The 16,758-nt window shown below is 41.2% G+C and overlaps 1 protein-coding gene across 1 annotated transcript in view; it reads left to right on the forward strand.

Annotated features, from left to right (window-relative positions):
• APBA2 (amyloid beta precursor protein binding family A member 2) overlaps positions 1 to 16,758 on the forward strand; it is a 212,030-nt gene that overhangs the window by 160,338 nt on the left and 34,934 nt on the right. Inside the window, exons 7-8 of the mRNA XM_024193111.2 lie at positions 2,875 to 2,961; positions 11,292 to 11,477. Coding sequence (XP_024048879.2) covers positions 2,875 to 2,961; positions 11,292 to 11,477 — 273 coding nt within the window. The remainder of the gene's footprint in view (positions 1 to 2,874; positions 2,962 to 11,291; positions 11,478 to 16,758) is intronic.

Raw genomic sequence — 16,758 nt, forward strand, 5'->3', positions numbered from 1 at the left:
TTTAATTTTCCAACTCAAGATGGTAACTACCACAATTTGCTCATGAGATATTTCACCCAATTACACAAAATATACATCAGTAGGGTCAGGCTAAATGTAATTGTCAAAACTGTCATTAGAGCGAATCTCACTATTTGTGATCGTCTTGATTGTAAGTGATGCAGTTAGTTCTTTGCCAAAGTGTAATGTGGCTTTCACTCTTTGCATGTTGTTTGACCCACCTGGAATATAATTAACAAAACAAAAAATGCATTATTATTATTATTTTTTTACTGAATTCAGTGCTGGTGAGTGGTCCTGGATTGATACCCCTTGGAGAGCAAAGTCTTCTCTTTTTCCACAAATATAGGTAGAGTGCAGGCAGCAATAGAGCATGCTTCCCTATGCTGCTTCATCAGTGATCCAATCCTCAGCTGGAAGGAACACCTCTTCTGATGAAGGTGTAGTTCAGGCTCCATGGCCATTCAGTCCTTGGTTTCTGCTGAGACTGCCAACAAGGGTGCTACTCTGTGTCCATTGTGATGGTAGACATTGTGATGTGGGCACTTCTCCACTGAGAACTAGATTGGTAATGGGATGTAGAGTCTTTTACCTCTAGGCCTCTGATCCTAATTCAGCACAACTCAGAAGAGACCAGATATTTTCCTTTGAGTGCTTGTCGATATGCACATTCCACTGATGGTGCACATGCACCTCATATGCGTGCTACAGATCAGAATCTTTGTGGCCAGCAGTACCCATAGAGTGTACATACTGTCTTCAATCCTCATGCTCTGCTGTGAGGGCATATAAGGGTGAGGCACAAAGACTGCCATACAGTTCCTCTCACCGTCTTACAGCTTGGAGTCAGAGCCCAACTGTCCAAAAGACTGCCAAGCTTTCCCTTAGAGTTTTTAGCAGTAGTTTTTACAGTTTAGTTTATAGTGTTGGCTTTTATGGTTTTTAATTTTAATCATTTGGTTGCTTGTTGCAACCTTTAGTTGTTAGAATCACTTTTTGTCACTGGTATGGCATCGTCCAGTTCTCCTGTATTCAAATGCAGGCCTTCATGTGAGGGAGCTATCCCAGCTTCAGATGGAAGCTCAAAGTGCCGCTATTGTGTGAGATGATCACACATCACTGTAAATGTATGATTTGCAAGTCTTTCAGCTCCTGAGAGAAGGATAGAGGCCCGCCTTCAGGTTTCCCTAATGATTCAATCCATGAGATCTGCTTCTGAACCACCCCCTCCTGTAATTGTTCTTTCCCTATTTTAGCCTCTGATCCTATCTCATTTTCACTGGCATTCACTATGTTAGATGTCCAATCTCTACTAAACTTTTTGTTGAAAACTGAAACAAAAAGGTCATTTAACACTTCTGCCATTTCCACCTCTCACAATGCAGTTAAAATATCAGGCGCCTCCTAAAGGCATGGAATTCTTTTACACACCCCCTACTGGATTCTCACTTGTGGTCACTGTGACAAATGAAAAAGCAAAACAATTCAGGTTCACGCCAAAGGATTGGGAGCCAAAGAGACTAGATTTATCTGACCAGAAAGCCTATTCCTCACCAAGCCTACAGTTTTGCCTGGCCAATTATCAGGCCATAATGGCCAGGTATGACTTTTATATACACAAGAGACTGCTTGTCTTTGTGGATAGCCTGCCCAATTAGATCTGGGAGGACTTCACACTGCTAGTTAAAGGTGGCCAACTTGTAGCCAGGACAAGTCTCCAAGCAGCACTTAACGTGGTGGATACAACTGCAAGATAAGTGGCAATGGTGGTTGTTATGTGATGGACATTGTGACTTGAGGGATTGGGATTCCCCAGAGAAGTCCAAATTGACAGTGGAGGATCTGCCTTTCGAAGGAGCTGAATTGTTCGTCTTAGACAAACAAGGCCCTCCACTTGCTGAGGGACTCAGAAGCCACCCTTGTTCCCCTTGTAGTCTACATGCCAGTTCTCCAGAGGAAACACATAAAACAATCATATCCTTCTCAGAGACCTATCCTCCAGCCCCTCTACAACCAAAGGTCATCAGAACCACGCAGGGAATGACAGCATTTCTACAGGAGGGGACAACCCACTGCTCTGTCGCAAATCAACTGACCTTCCCAGTCCCAGAAACACTCATTTTGATGGTATGGTTGAGAGATGTGCTCTACTTCCAATGATTCTAGAAATTCACTAGCTTGCTTCAGGCATGCTTGATCCTTCATCACCACTGACCAATGGGCCATGGACACAACAACACATGGCTACTCCATCCAGTTTTCTGTACATCATCAGTGGAATCTGCATATGGAGAACACATCTTGAAGAACTCCAGTTACTGTACACAGTAAGAAACTTCCCATTATCATCTGAAAGCCGTTTGGCCTTATGTGAGATAATTTGGGTCTCAGTTCGGTTCTCATTAATGGTGTCACCAAAAAACTAAGTTACCACAACGATTAGCTCTGATTTGCATCCTTATTAGTAATTCCAGTACCAATGGTAAGGACTGAATAGGTATGGAGAATAGACTACTCTCTGATGTCTATTGGTGGTGCCTCAAGAACAGGGATGAGGCATGCAGATGAGACAGTGTGGGAAAGTATCCATGCCATTTCTCCAGTTATGTCAATAAATAGAGGACGTCAATTCAGCACCATCCATGAGCTCTGAAAGTTCATACTCACCTACAAAATAAAAACATCTCTTCCTCTGCAGTAAATGTCCTCTAATACTAAATTTGCATGTATATGGAAACACCTTTGAATAGCTGTCTTTGTAGTAGCTCAGCAATGTAATTGTTCAACATTACATTTTGCTTGAAGTGATCAGTGGAGATGTCACTTTAAATAGAAAATTAAAATTCCCTTTGTTACAATGCGACTGTCTTTTAGACTTCTGAGGGAGATTCCCAGGCCTTGACTGAAGTGGATCTGTTCATCTCCACACAGAGGATTAAAGTTCTGAATGCAGATACACAGGTAAGTGTTTAATCATAATGCTTAAAAAATATTGCTGATTTTACACAATGGCTCTCACTTTAGAATAACACGTTCTCACATGTTGAGAAAGAAATTGTCTTTACTGGATATGTGGTTAAACACACCACTGAAATGGATACCAGCATTTGGAAAGGATACACCATATTTGCATTTGTCAATATTTGTCAAATATTTGTCAAAGTTGCCATTTCTCAGTATTTTATTTTTATGCTGAGGGTCTGGGTTTTTTTCCTTATTATTATTACTATTATTATTATTTTATTTTGCTGTATTTTCTGTGTTGGGAAGAAACCTGCATATTATCAAGGTGTAAAACCAGTTAGGTTAAAATCCTGAAGCCTTTCAAGATTCATGTGTGGTTGTCCACCTACTCCATTTCAGCTTTGTTATGTCTTAAGAGCTATCCTGAGTTTCAGGTCTGGTTCTTTGTTCCACTCTCTTTTTTCTAAAAAAGGTCATTTGCCACTTTAAGCAAACCCTTCATTTAACTTCCCGATTTTCAAGAAACTGTATCTGAATTGTCATCCTTCCTCCCCAAGGTCTATTATTTATTACAATATTACAGTAGTGTCTAGAGGCTAAGACCGAGATTGGGGCCTTGTTGTGCTTGATGTGTGTTGTACATACACATAGTAAAAGATTGTCTTTGTCCTGAAGAACTTACAATCTAATGAAATTTAATTTAGTAAATAGAATCTAAATTTTAAGTAGGATAAAAATCTCTTACACTGTGGGGAGATCAGGAAAAAGGGTGGAAAATCCCCACCAACAAAATTAGAAGGCATATATAGCAGCAAGGAATGTACTATAATAGTTTCATTCAGTGGGCTCAGAACAAACTTTCATACCCAAATTGTCGGCTTATTGTGCTCATTTTTACAACCAGCATTATGATTATCATAAAACTTGGTTTTGAAGCCACCTGCACTGGAATGTTATGTACATGGTACATTAGCAAGACTACTGCAGAAATGGTGACTGCTGAATTAACAACTATAGCTATGTTACAGGCCACCTCGTAAGGTTGTTCAGTGATGATGGACTTAATGCTTTCCATTATTCTCTAATGAATATATAGAGTGGCTGTCTTGTCTTGACTGACTGTAATCATACATCCTGAGAATAACTCCCTAATACTCGAGAACATGTCTAGAGTAGATGAATAGCTAGAGCTCTTAGAGGCTGGAGATTTACCAGGTGGTATGGAAGTATTTCCCCCCCTCTAATTGTTTTGTTTTGTTTTTATTCTATAGGTACAATCTGGGTAGTTCTAGTACTTGTTAAAGTAAGGAATTAACACTACTGGCTGAAGCCAGTGTACTTTTCTTTTAATGTGGACATACTATAAACTTTCCATATTTGCACAGCTGAAGAGTAGAATATACCATGTAATGTGGCAGCTGCATTGCAATCTGCCATACCCAGCTCTGCCAATGCACTTCAGCGCTGACCAGCAGTAGCTGTACTGATTCAGGCCTATATTTTTTTCCCTCTTGATGGTAAAAATGCTTTGTCTTGTACAATGCAGAGCATGTTATCGATGCTTATAGCATTGATAGCAAAATCTGTCTTCATTGTTACGACATACATTTAACATGTCTACTGTATGCAGACAATCAAGTCAGGTCAAGGGTGAAAAGAGCCAATTATTGGTGAATGAGCAGCCACATTCAGTAGCTAGATGTATGGGATGAAAGTGATACATGGATTTGGTTTGTTATTCCAGTTGGTTTAATGAAGGCTGCCCTCAATGGACTTCACTCCCTCCTTTCCTTAAATATTTCAATATGAGCAGTTACACTGAATGGGCTTTACACACAAGGAAAAGCAAAAGCACCCTGAGGCAGATTCTGATACCCTTACTCAAGGTGAGTATTACCTTATTCCACAAGTGCTATTCACTGTGAGTGAGGGTACGAGAGTCTGGCCCTGTATATTGAACAAAAATAAAAATCTGATATTGGAACTGATTATGTTAAAGGGTTTTACTAAAGCCTACTTTGAATGTGGCTGATTTTTCTGTGTACAGCGGGTCTCAGAGTAGCCGGAGGCTTTGCTTCCCCTGTCTTTTAGTACTCACTGTCGATAAGTATTTGCATTTTTAGCTTGACTGTGTTTTTACCAGTGATAGAGAGATTTCTTGACTGGCTTCATTCCTGCGGCTCTATATCAACTGGTGTAGCAGCTGGCACAGGCAGTCTGCAGTTTTATATCTGTCAATTATATAAAACCACTTTCTGCAATCATTAATTCAGTGTTCTAACCCTTATGTAATTTTATTGTATGTCATGCATGGAAGCATCTAGTGTTACTAACTGGTTTAAAAGAATTCTAATTTCACTAGAAAATGTAGACATCTAACTTGATTTATGCTGGGGTTTGAACTGGGTCAGTAGTGGCAGTAAGGCATATTATCACCTTGGACCCGTGGTTATAGTGAGTTTGTTGCCATAGGCAAAACTAGCAAATGGTTGCCCCTACCAGCCTGAAGTCACTCACACGTGATATTTTCAGCTCTGTGTGACCACCTGTTCAACTCATGTGTTAGAAATAACCCCGCTTTTGACAGCGTGCCATACTTCTGATCTCTAGCTGCTCTGCTCTGTGGGCTGGGCTTGCAGTCCGGGAGTGAAATTGGCACAAGTGCCACAGCAACCATCTCCTGCTTCTCACATTCACAATGTGGAAAAGCTGGGATAGTGAAGCAGCAGGAGAGGTGAGGAACAACATGAGGTTGGCAAATCTACATGCCCTGACTCCACAACCCAGTCACTGGTAAAGCTGATGTTCAATGGGATACCATTTTGCAGAGTGTTCTGCTCTGCCCCCACTGATGTGATCTCACACACACTGTGTGTGTGGGGTCACGCAGGTGGGGGCGTGTCCACGCCATTCCAGAAGTACCGGAGCGTCTGGTATTCTGAGTCAGTGTCCACCCTAGGGAGTGGTCCTATGAAGGCCTCTGAGTTGTCTAGCTCTCTGACTCGTGCTCCCACAGTGCAGCCACAGGAACTGTACAGGTAAAGGCTCCCAGCTCCTATTTAGTTCCTGGCAGCCATCAGCCACCAGGAGAGCTGTGGGAGAACATGCAGCCCCTCTGCCCCTGCCCCCAACCCTCCTTTGAGATCTGCTTCAGATTTCATCAACTGACCCTCAGAGTAGCCACAGTCCTTTTTCCCTGGTAAAAAGGGGAGAGGAGGGAGACACCAAAGGAGAAGGAAAAACGGAACATATGAAAGGGAGAATGAAGAAATCAGGGAACCAGGATATGGGAAACAAATCCATGAGGGACTTCTAGGAGAGCAACACATATAGAGGCAAGGAGATTTGGATGAAGGGGAACCCGGATGGCCATTTGGGAGAAGGAGAACCAGGGGGGGGGGGGGGGGGGGAGAGGATATATTTGGTTTTCCAAGGACAGAGATATGGGTGAGAGGTTTGGGATAGGGAGACTCGGGATAGGGAACAGGGAAAGATTAAGGATCCAGATAGGAAGAGATGGAGGGATTAGGGGAGAGAAGACAAATGGGGGATTTAGGGACAGGGAGATAGGGAGAGAAACAAGGAGAGAAGGGGGAAAGTAATGGGAGGGGATACTGAGGCCTGGTCTACACTGGGTTCGGGGGGAGAGATCGATCTAAGTTACGCAACTTCAGCTATGTGAATAACGTAGCTGAAGTCGATGTACTTAGATCGACTTACCATGGTGTCTTCACTGCGGTAAGTTGACTACTACCATTCCCCCGTCAACTCTGCCTGCGCCACTCACTGAGCTGGAGTACAGGAGTCGACGGGAGAGCGCACGGGGGTCGATTTATTGCGTCTATACTAGACACGATAAATGGACCCCAGCTGGATCGATCGCTGCCCACCGATCCGACGGGTAGTGTAGACATACCCTGAGAGCAGAGAAAAGAGCAATGATGCAGAGAGAAAAGGAGAAAAAATATGGAGATAGAGGAAGAAAAAGAAAGGTGGACAAGTGCGGTTAATACAGTTTATCTGGCATATACTTAGTTCCACATTTAGTTGTAGTAAACAATGGAAAGGTGTGGGGGGGAAGCAGGAGAGAATCTACTTTTAGGATTGGGAGGGAAAAAATCTTTGACCTGCTCGTGGGTGGTGGACATGGGGGACAGAAACTCTAAATGCATAGATGTATTTATTTCCCCACCTCCATTCTTTCTTGTGAACCTTGTATGTATGATTTGGATACTTGGAACAATCTCCTGAAAAACAACTCTCGCTGCAGAGTTCCCATCGACTGCTGGGAGATGTCCATTATAATACATTTTCTCCTCCACTGAGAGAAGCTTTATAGATGCTGCTGGACCCTGCAAATTCTCACAGAAACCCCCAAGCCCTTCTGTGGCCATCATCACATTTCATCTATCACAGTTTAGGGATAAACACGGAATGTTTTATTTCAGACTGAAAAGAATTGTTAAAAGCATTTTAAGAATAGTGTCTGGAAAAAAGAGATTAGAAAAATCTATAGACCCCTGCCCCCAACCCTCCTTTGAGATCTGCTTCAGATTCCAATAAGCTATCAGTGTTGGTATTTTTCTAGCTCTGTCAAGTTACATTGTATTATGGTTCTTAAAACAGTTATTCTTCCTGACCTGAAAAACTCTTCTATTCTCTCAGGCCTGGGAGAGAAGCATTGTAATTTGATAGATAAATACCCAGATATGTGGCTCCTTACCTCCGTGAGGAGAAGAATTAACTAATGAATAGTTAGAGAAGGGGTGGAAGGATCAAATCATTTTTTGGAGTGGATCAAATTGCATTTTTAAATTATGGGTTGTGGTCCAGGACATACATTTTCCACTATGTATGACCTTCAATCCACAGCAGAGTTCCCACTGCTGCCACTGTGACAATTACACAAGGGTCAGGGGCAGAATATGGCCTTATGTAATCACTAAACTTTTTTAGTTATATGTCACATTCAGCATTGCGTAGTGGAAAACAATCTCACTTGTAGGACCACTGCTGTTTCCACCCTTTTATTTCTTCCTCACTTATCCACCGTTCTCTGTTTCTTTCTTTCACCTGTTTTTGTATGTCTCTTCCTTTTTTCCCTTCTGCATTTCCCAATTTGACCCCCTGGACTTCACTCCCACCCCATTTGAAAAAATGGTAAGCAGTGGTATAATTGATGACATACAAAGTATCATAATTGGCCTTGAGTTCACATCCCACTGAGGGTCATGGAGACTAGGGGTGTTCACACCTCACAGGGACAGTGCATCAAGCTACCTGCAGACTCAGAAAGAGAACACTAAGGTTATGCTTGTTTCACGTCTCAGGATTATCTCCATAACCTTGAAGACTGGAAACATATTTTTAACAGAAGCTGAGATTTTGCAGGGTCTTACTGTGCCATGTGGGCATCAACATAGTTGACTGGGCCAGTTGTTCCTCCCAACTCTGATTTAGGTGAATCCAACGTCTGTCAATCTAAGTTCTAATATGGCCCCTGCCATGCTGGATGGTAAACACCTTGCAAAATTCTAAAGTGTATGCAAGAGCATCTCTTTCTCCTTCCTGCAGCCAGAATGGACTGGTGCTATCATTGTGGTGCTATTTGGGGAAAGCAAGGACAAAAGCAGGCTTTACATTTTGCTCTGGAGTTGCTGATGTCTGGGTCCACTCTGAAAGATTTCCTTGATATCAAGAGATCTTTTTTGATTATAACAGTTTTCCATGCGCTTTTGAGTCACACAGGTCCCAGAAAGCCATATGTAGTGGCTCTGCAGAAGGTCAGGAGGCAGGTCATCCTGCTGAACAAGGCCAAAGGCAAAGCCCCAATGTGTTATGTGCGTTAGGTTGCTGAGGAGGGGCCAGGGAGGAAAGCTAAATCACAGGAGCCCCCTCAAGATGGTTGACTGCATAGCCTCACTCAGTAAGCACTGACCCATTGGGTATTTGTTTGTTAATGTTTCTACATGACATGTCAGACTGCTGTAGGGTGGAAAAAGTTCTTTGACTGTTTCCGTTCACAACAGTCTGCTCTGTGCCATCACTTCACTCTCATTAGCCCAATTGCTACATATCTCAATTGGGCTGGATGAAATCTGACATCACATATGTAACGTCACACTGCATGACAACCACCAATGGAAAAGCACCCTTTTGGGAACAGGGAGCAGCCCCCCGCAGCTGCAAAGCCAGGAATGATAGCTGCAGACCTTACATGGGCCACAAGCTGCAGAGGCCCCCTTGTCTCCTGGACAAGGGCCCGAAATGTTTAAAAGGGAAACAATAAAACAATATATTGATTTCAGACTAAATACCTGCGGCACGGGGAAGATTCAGAAAGCACTGATTCAAGAACAAGTGTTTGTATTCCAGTTCAAGCAGAAGATTTGATGGATGTTTTATCTCTTCAGGCGAAATAACAATCAAATATTTCAAGAGTGCTGCTTAAAACCTGTATAAATTTACAATTACCTAGAATATCAGTACAAAAAACTATTTGGCTTTACAATTCTAAATGTTTAAAGTTCTTTCAGAACTGTAATATCGTTATTTAGCTGCAGAACACCTCATAAATGAGGAATCTTGTAAGGTAGCTGGTGGGCCACATTCATTTATTCATATTCAGTGCAAGTTCACTAATAATAAAACTTACTGCAAGTTTATACCCAGTGATGCAAAGGAGATATGATTAAAAATGCCCTTGAAGGCTCTGCCTCTACGAGATCACTGCTTTTTGATTGAACAAACAAATGACAGAAGTATAAACTAGAAATCAATAACGCAAAGATTTAGATCATTGCAAAAGACAAATACATAGTAATATCCGAGATAAAACAAGTTCGGTGACAAAAAAAAATTCTTCCCTGATTGCAAACATTCGCTGACTTCATGTTTGCCCAAGGATAGCTTTATTAGTTCCATAATGATACATTCCTGGGAGAAAGCATCTGGAGATGGTAAGCTGAGATTTCCCTGGTAATGTCACAAAGTTTAAAAAGAGAAATAAATTAAAAGGCAGAAGTAATCCACCAAGAGGATGCAGTACTAAAAGATGTGAGATAGAGGTAGAAATTTTTGAAAAGTGTTTAAAAACTGCTCCAGAATTATTTTTTCACCTTTTGGAGCAATAGCGTGATCTTACATAAGATACCTTTCTCAGACCATAGTTTGGGCAGGTTTTCATTGTTTCCTAAAATCAAGGAGCAAAAGGCTTTTCTCAGCTAAAATCCAGGGGTCAAAGCTTGTCCAGTGTAACTGAGTTGGCAGCCTGACAACCCTAATTTGACTCGGCTGAGAAAGATTTTGACTAGTTATCCTAGCTAAGGCTCATTAGCTTTGATTATGCTCGTGTTGCTGAGAGGAGAATTTGCCCAGAGCTTTCCTTATCTCCCCTATTGTGCAACATATTGTGTACCAGTTATCCACCTGCCTACAGGTGGCTGAACTTAAGTAGTCCTGTACAGATTCTGCAAATGGAAACCAACATTTGCCAACAGACATCCATAGAGGGCCAAATTCAGAGGTGATATGAACTCAGACTAGGACCTAATTCAGCAAAGGTACTAAAGCATGTGCCTCACTTTAAGCATGCAAATAGTGCCATTGACTTCAGTAGACTACGGGTGCATTGAGTACCTTTCTGAATCCAGACTCTAGGCTGACCTCCCTTTTAGATATCTGTGTCCTAGCTGGTGTGACTTACATGGTGAGGAGGAAGGAGGAAGAATATATATGTTAAAATTTGCCCCTCGTAATGAGAAGAAGGCAACACAACATTTACAATCCATTATGAGGAAAGAAAATGATAACTTTGTATTTCGGAAAATGTTACATTATGGTTTGTTGAATCCTTCTTTATCTTATCTGACGTAGTAGTAATGCTCATGATCTTGTTATAAACAGCTTCTGTCACTGCTTTATTTTGGAGTTTAATTGTTTGCAAAAGCGATGTATTTTCAAACACGATGAAATTATTTCTAAAATATTGGAACATATTTTCTTTTTACTTGAAGCCTGATGCTTTTTAACTTTTTGTAATAGGGCCTGTGTGCCAAATATCTGCAGTTGTTATTCAGACAAAATTTCCATTGAAGCCCATGAGTTTTCAGTAACTCAGGCTAAGACTTCAATGGCAGTTTTGTTTGAGAAATTGGCTGAATAAAGGCTGCAGGATCTGGCCCCATATAAACTGCACAAAGAGATGCAAGCTTAGCTGCCTGTTGTCACGCTCAAGAAATTAGACAATATGGGAGAGGGGAAAAGTGACATTTCTGGAGTAATATTGTGCATGTGGAACATTTTTGTTTATTTTTTGCTTTGTGTAGGAAACTATGATGGATCATGCGTTGCGCACAATCTCATACATTGCTGATATTGGTAACATCGTTGTTTTAATGGCAAGACGCCGGATGCCAAGGTCTGCTTCTCAAGACTGTATAGAGACGACACCTGGTGCCCAAGAAGGAAAGAAACAGTACAAAATGATATGTCATGTCTTTGAATCTGAGGATGTAAGTAAACTTAATTTTTTTTAAAAATACAATATGTCACTTAAGGGATCTCAGAAATCTAATGGTATCTATCGCATGAATGCATTTTTGTTGCCAAGAATTGCTTTTCTGATTGGCTGATCCTTTCAAAGGTTTACAGGCTAACTTTTATAATAGTTGTTACTGTTCTATCCCAAACTGTTCTCACTTTATTTTTTTTCACCTATACCTGCAAATCACTCGCATTTCCTTCTTCAACTCCCAGAATCTTCCTCCACTATCCCAGAATTGTTGGTGCTCATTCAACCTACACTCCCCTCTGGATATTGTAATACATAATCATTTGGATGCTTTTTTAAAGTTCATTTTACCATATATGGCCGAAGTAGATATTTACATTCAGTGGCTACAAAACTGATCATCTTGAATCAGATTCTTTGGTCTGGCTGAGTTGTGCTGAATGACATGTCTATGCTCCCTCAATCCTGGGGCTAACCAGGGACCTGTCTGGTCCTTGTCTTAAGAGCTGCTCTAACTTATGGCCAGTCACTGACAGCCCCAAAAGGACTATTTCAGCAGCCAGAGATTGGCCAGGTCGAAGGGTGCCCTGGCCAGATCCCCTTTTGCTTGCTGTCTCCCTACTGGGGAGGAGAAATCCTTATGGACAGATCTGCTGATTTTACGTATGCGCAAAGTGCTCTCAACAGACCTGGGAATCAGGCCTCTTATATTTAAAAACATCAAAACGCCTTCATTTATATGATCTGCATTGAAAATGTTATAAATTGCACTTTCCCCTAATGCTGTATGGTCAGAGCAGCAGCTGTTCACATTTGGAAGTTTTCTTTGTAACTAGAAGGGCTAAACCAATACTTTTTAAATAAAAGCTTTGATTATACAGAAAATACTTTGACCCCTCACTCAAAAGAGCATCTGCACAATAAAGATGGTGATTATAGTCATTATGTTTCTGTATACTCTGTGCCATAGTGTATTCACAAAAGGTGGCAGATTCTTAGCTTTAGAGCACTCTTGGGTAAAGTTAGTCTAGATATTATGCTTTGATAAGACTTGATGGGAAAATACAAAACAAAGGAAATTAGAGAACTGGAAATATTAGTACATAAGCTAAATTATGACTTAATTGGCATCACAGAGACTTGGTGGGATAAGTTTCATGACTGGAATATTGGTATAGGCTATAGCTTTGTTCAGGAAGGACAGGTGGGGTAAAAAAAAAAAAATCAAGAATATATACCCTTGCTCTGAAGTCCAGAAGGAGGTGGGAGTCACTGGTTAATGATAAAAGGGGTATCCTGGTAGTAGTCTACTATAAACTACCAATCAGGAAGAGGAGGTGGATGAGGCATTTCTAGAACAACAAAAATACCCAAAACACAAGACCTGATACAATGGGGGACTTTAACTACCCAGACATCTGTTGGAAAAGTAATACCGAAAACCACAAAATTTCCAGTAAGTTCTTGGAATATATTTGGGACAACTTTTTGTGTGGGAACTAGCCAAGATGGCAGCCATTTTAGACTTGATTCTGGTCAACAGGGAAGAATTGGTAGTGAATCTGAAGATGGAAGGCAATTTGAGTGAAAGTGATCATGAAATGATAGATTTCATGATTCAAAGGAAATTTGTAAGCACCTGGAGGATGATAGGGTTATAAGGAATAGCCAGCATGATTTTGTCAAACAAAAATCATGCTAAACCAACTTAATTTCTTTCTTTGACAGGGTTACTGGCCTAGTGAATGGGGGAAGCAGTAGATGTTATATTTCTTGATTTAGTAAGGCTTTTGATACAGTCTCACATGATATTCTCATAAGCACACTAGGGAAATGTGGTCTTGGTGAAATTACTATCAGGTGGATGCACAATTAGTTGAAAGACCATACTCAGAGTAGTTATCAATGATTCACTGTCAAACTGGGAGGGTGTATCTAGTGGGGTTCCACGGGGTTCAGCCCTGGATCCAATACTATTCAATATTTTCATTAATGATTTGGATAATGGAGAGTATACTTATAACATTTGCAGATGACACCAAGCTGTGAGGGGTTGCAAGAACTTTGGAGTACAGAATTAGAGTTTAAAACCACTATGACAAATTGGGGAATTGGTCTGAAATCAGCAAAATGAAATTCAGTAAAGATAAGGACAACGCACTTCACTTAGGAAAGAAAAATCAAATGCACAACTACAAAATGAGGAATAACTGTCCAGGTGGTAGTACTGCTGAAAAGGATCTGTGGGTTATAGATTGAAATTGAATGAGTTAACAATGTGATGCAGCTGTGATAAAGGCTAATATTGCGGAGTGTAATACAGGAGTAAGTCACAGGAGGAAATTGTCCCACTCTACTTGGCACTGGTGAGGGTTCTGTTGGCATAGTGTGTCCAATTCTGGGGGCCATACTTGAGGAAAGATTTGGACAAATTGGAGAGAGTCCAGAGGAGAGCAACAAAAATGATAAAAGGTTTAGAAAATCTGACCTATTAGGAAAGGTTAAAAAAAATTGGGCATGTTTAGTCTTGAGAAAAGAAGACCAAGGGGAAACCTGATAACAGTCTTCAAATATGTTAAGGGCTGTTATAAAGAGGACAGGAATCAATAGATCTCCATGTCCACTGAAGGTAGGACAAGAAGTAAGTGGCTTAATTTGCAGCAAGGGAGATTTAGATTAGATACAGACGCTCCCCTTGCGTAACTCGAATTTTGCATAAGTCGGAAACGTATCTCCGACCATTATGCAAAAAAAACCAAAAAACAACACCCCTCCTATTTCTAGCTTACGGAACTTTTTCTGTAAGCTTGGATTTGCGTACGCCGGGTTTACGTAACTCTGGGAGCATCTGTATTAGGAAAAACTTTCTAACTGTAAGGGTAGTTAAGCTCTGGAATAGGCTTCCAAGGGAGGTGTGGAATCCTCATCATTGGAGGTTTTTAAGAACAAGTTGGTCAAACATTGCCAGGCATGGTTTAGGTTTAATTGGTCCTGCCACAGTACAGGGGGATGGACTTGATGACTTCTTGAGTCCCTTCCAGCCCTACATGATTCCATAGGAATGCTCTGCATTTTATTATTTAAAAGGAAAAGGAGTGACCACATCACAATTCTGGCCCTTTGCACTCATCGTAGAAAGGCCAAAGAATGAATGGGCTCGGGGAGACACTCTCACCTCTCCAGGCTGGGGTGGGCAAGTGCTTTAACTTTTATATAAAAAAAAAAAAAAAAAGGAAAAAGTGTTAAGTTAGTAAAAATTAAAAGCAGGAAAAGTATTAATTTTTTTTTTCTAACTTACAAAGATATTTTGAAGCACTAGTGCCAGTAACAGGAAGAAGTGATCATTTAAATCCACCAGTTTAATGGGCAGTTTTAAAATCTATTTCTTAACGTGTTATTTTGAAAATAAAGCTAGCCCATTGTCTGATACAATTTTAGCTCCAGATTGCATATTTTGCAAGGCAGAAAATCTTTGAGTTTAATGTTTGAATTGGGAGTCAGTGTTGCCTAGTGGATAGAATAGCGGACTGGGGCTCAGGAGATCTGGGTTCTGTTCCCAGCTCTGCCACTGCCTGCTGGGTGACCTTGGCAAAGTCACTTTGCCTCCTTGTGCCTCCATTTCCCCATCTGTAAAATAGGAATAATGATACTTACCTCCCTTGTAAAGCTCTTTGACATGTACTGATGTAAAGCATTAAATGAGAACAAAGTATCATTAAAAACAATAATTGATTCTAAGCCTGAATCTGACTTAGGTCTCTTTCTGAGCTGTTGGTGGATTTGAAAAGCAGAGGGGAGAGAAATGGACTGAACACCCAAAAACTGATACCAGTGGAGACAGAAAACATAATTAAGCAGCGGGAAGGAGAGATAGATGACAAACCATGATAAGATGGGTTATAAAAATCTTTATTGATTACTGCTCCATTGTTGACATTCACATGTCTTGGGGCATATTGATTTGTATTGTTGTTCATAGTGTGATGGGTCACCTAGTTGAAAAGAAGTTCCAGAATATACAGTAATGCCACGTGACTAGTTTAGCTGATCATTTCTCAGGATTTTCTAAATCTGTTTTCAAATGGTAGAATATCGACCTCTGTCTGTCTTTAAACAATGGAGTTTATTGCAACATGTTATTGTAAAGCACAGATTAAACAAGAGCGTCACCTCTGTTTAACACTTGAAATAAGCCATTTAGCATCTGATTTTGGCAATAAAGAGTTATAGATGTTATAACATTGCCTACCATGTGTAGAGATAGTGTGGATATCCCTGATTGTATTTAGGTTGTGCCAGTTCTCTGACAAAGAGTACTGCATTTTCAGAACAAAAACACCGTCAAAACTCAGGTTGTTGGACTGAATATACTGCTTCCTTATATATGATATGTGATCCATATCTGATCACTAGTATTTTGAGGGACCCTACACTGTAGGATACAAGCAACTCCTATTTAAGTCAGTAGGAGTTGTTCATATCCTGTGGTGGAAGAACAGGGCTCCTGGAAACCATGTTGACCTAGCAAATCTAATCTAGCATTCTCTTGTGATCTGCAATGGATCCATATAGGAGAAATAAAAATTTCAGGTAAGAAAACTAATTTTGCATATAAATACCTCCTGCTTTTTCCTACCTCTGTCTCTCACTGCTGCAGTGACATCTAGTGGAACTAAAAAGCAAAGTTTGCTACAAAGTTCTATGATTCTGTCTCAGTTAATTATTTAACATTTGTGCAGTGCCTTGAATGTGTGAAGTGCTAAGTATTATTATTAATTATCATCTGTCTTTTCATTTCTAATGTGTCTATTGCCCTAGGCTTCCAGACATTAGTCAGTGCAATTCAACTCTCTTACAGTTAACTTTGATGGGTAGTCATCTTATATTGCAGAGATTGCATAGTCAGAGGAGCTCTCCAGAAACACACCAGAGACATGGCGAATGACTTAACAATTGGAGTCCAGCAGAGTTTCCTAAATGTGGCTAGGATATGCCCAGCAGTGTTTGGCCAGTGTGCACCATAGGCGTCGACTTCCCCTCTTTGCCGTGGGCCCTCGAACCCCCCCGCCCCACTCCACCCCTTCCATGAGGCCCGGCCCCGCCCCGCCTCTTCCCACCCCTTCCCTCCCCCATTCTAACCCCTTCCCCAAAGTCCCCGCCCCAACTCCATCCCCTCCCTGCCCCTATTCCAACCCCTTCCCCAAATCCCCGCCCCGGCCCCGCCACCTCCCCTGAGTGCGCCACGTTCATGCTTCTCCCGCCCCCCCCCCCCCCCCCCCCCC

The sequence above is a fragment of the Terrapene carolina genome, unplaced genomic scaffold (genome assembly GCF_002925995.2).
Source record: "Terrapene carolina triunguis isolate 2854851 unplaced genomic scaffold, T_m_triunguis-2.0 Scaffold67, whole genome shotgun sequence".
In the NCBI taxonomy this organism is placed as follows: Eukaryota; Metazoa; Chordata; order Testudines; family Emydidae; genus Terrapene; species Terrapene triunguis.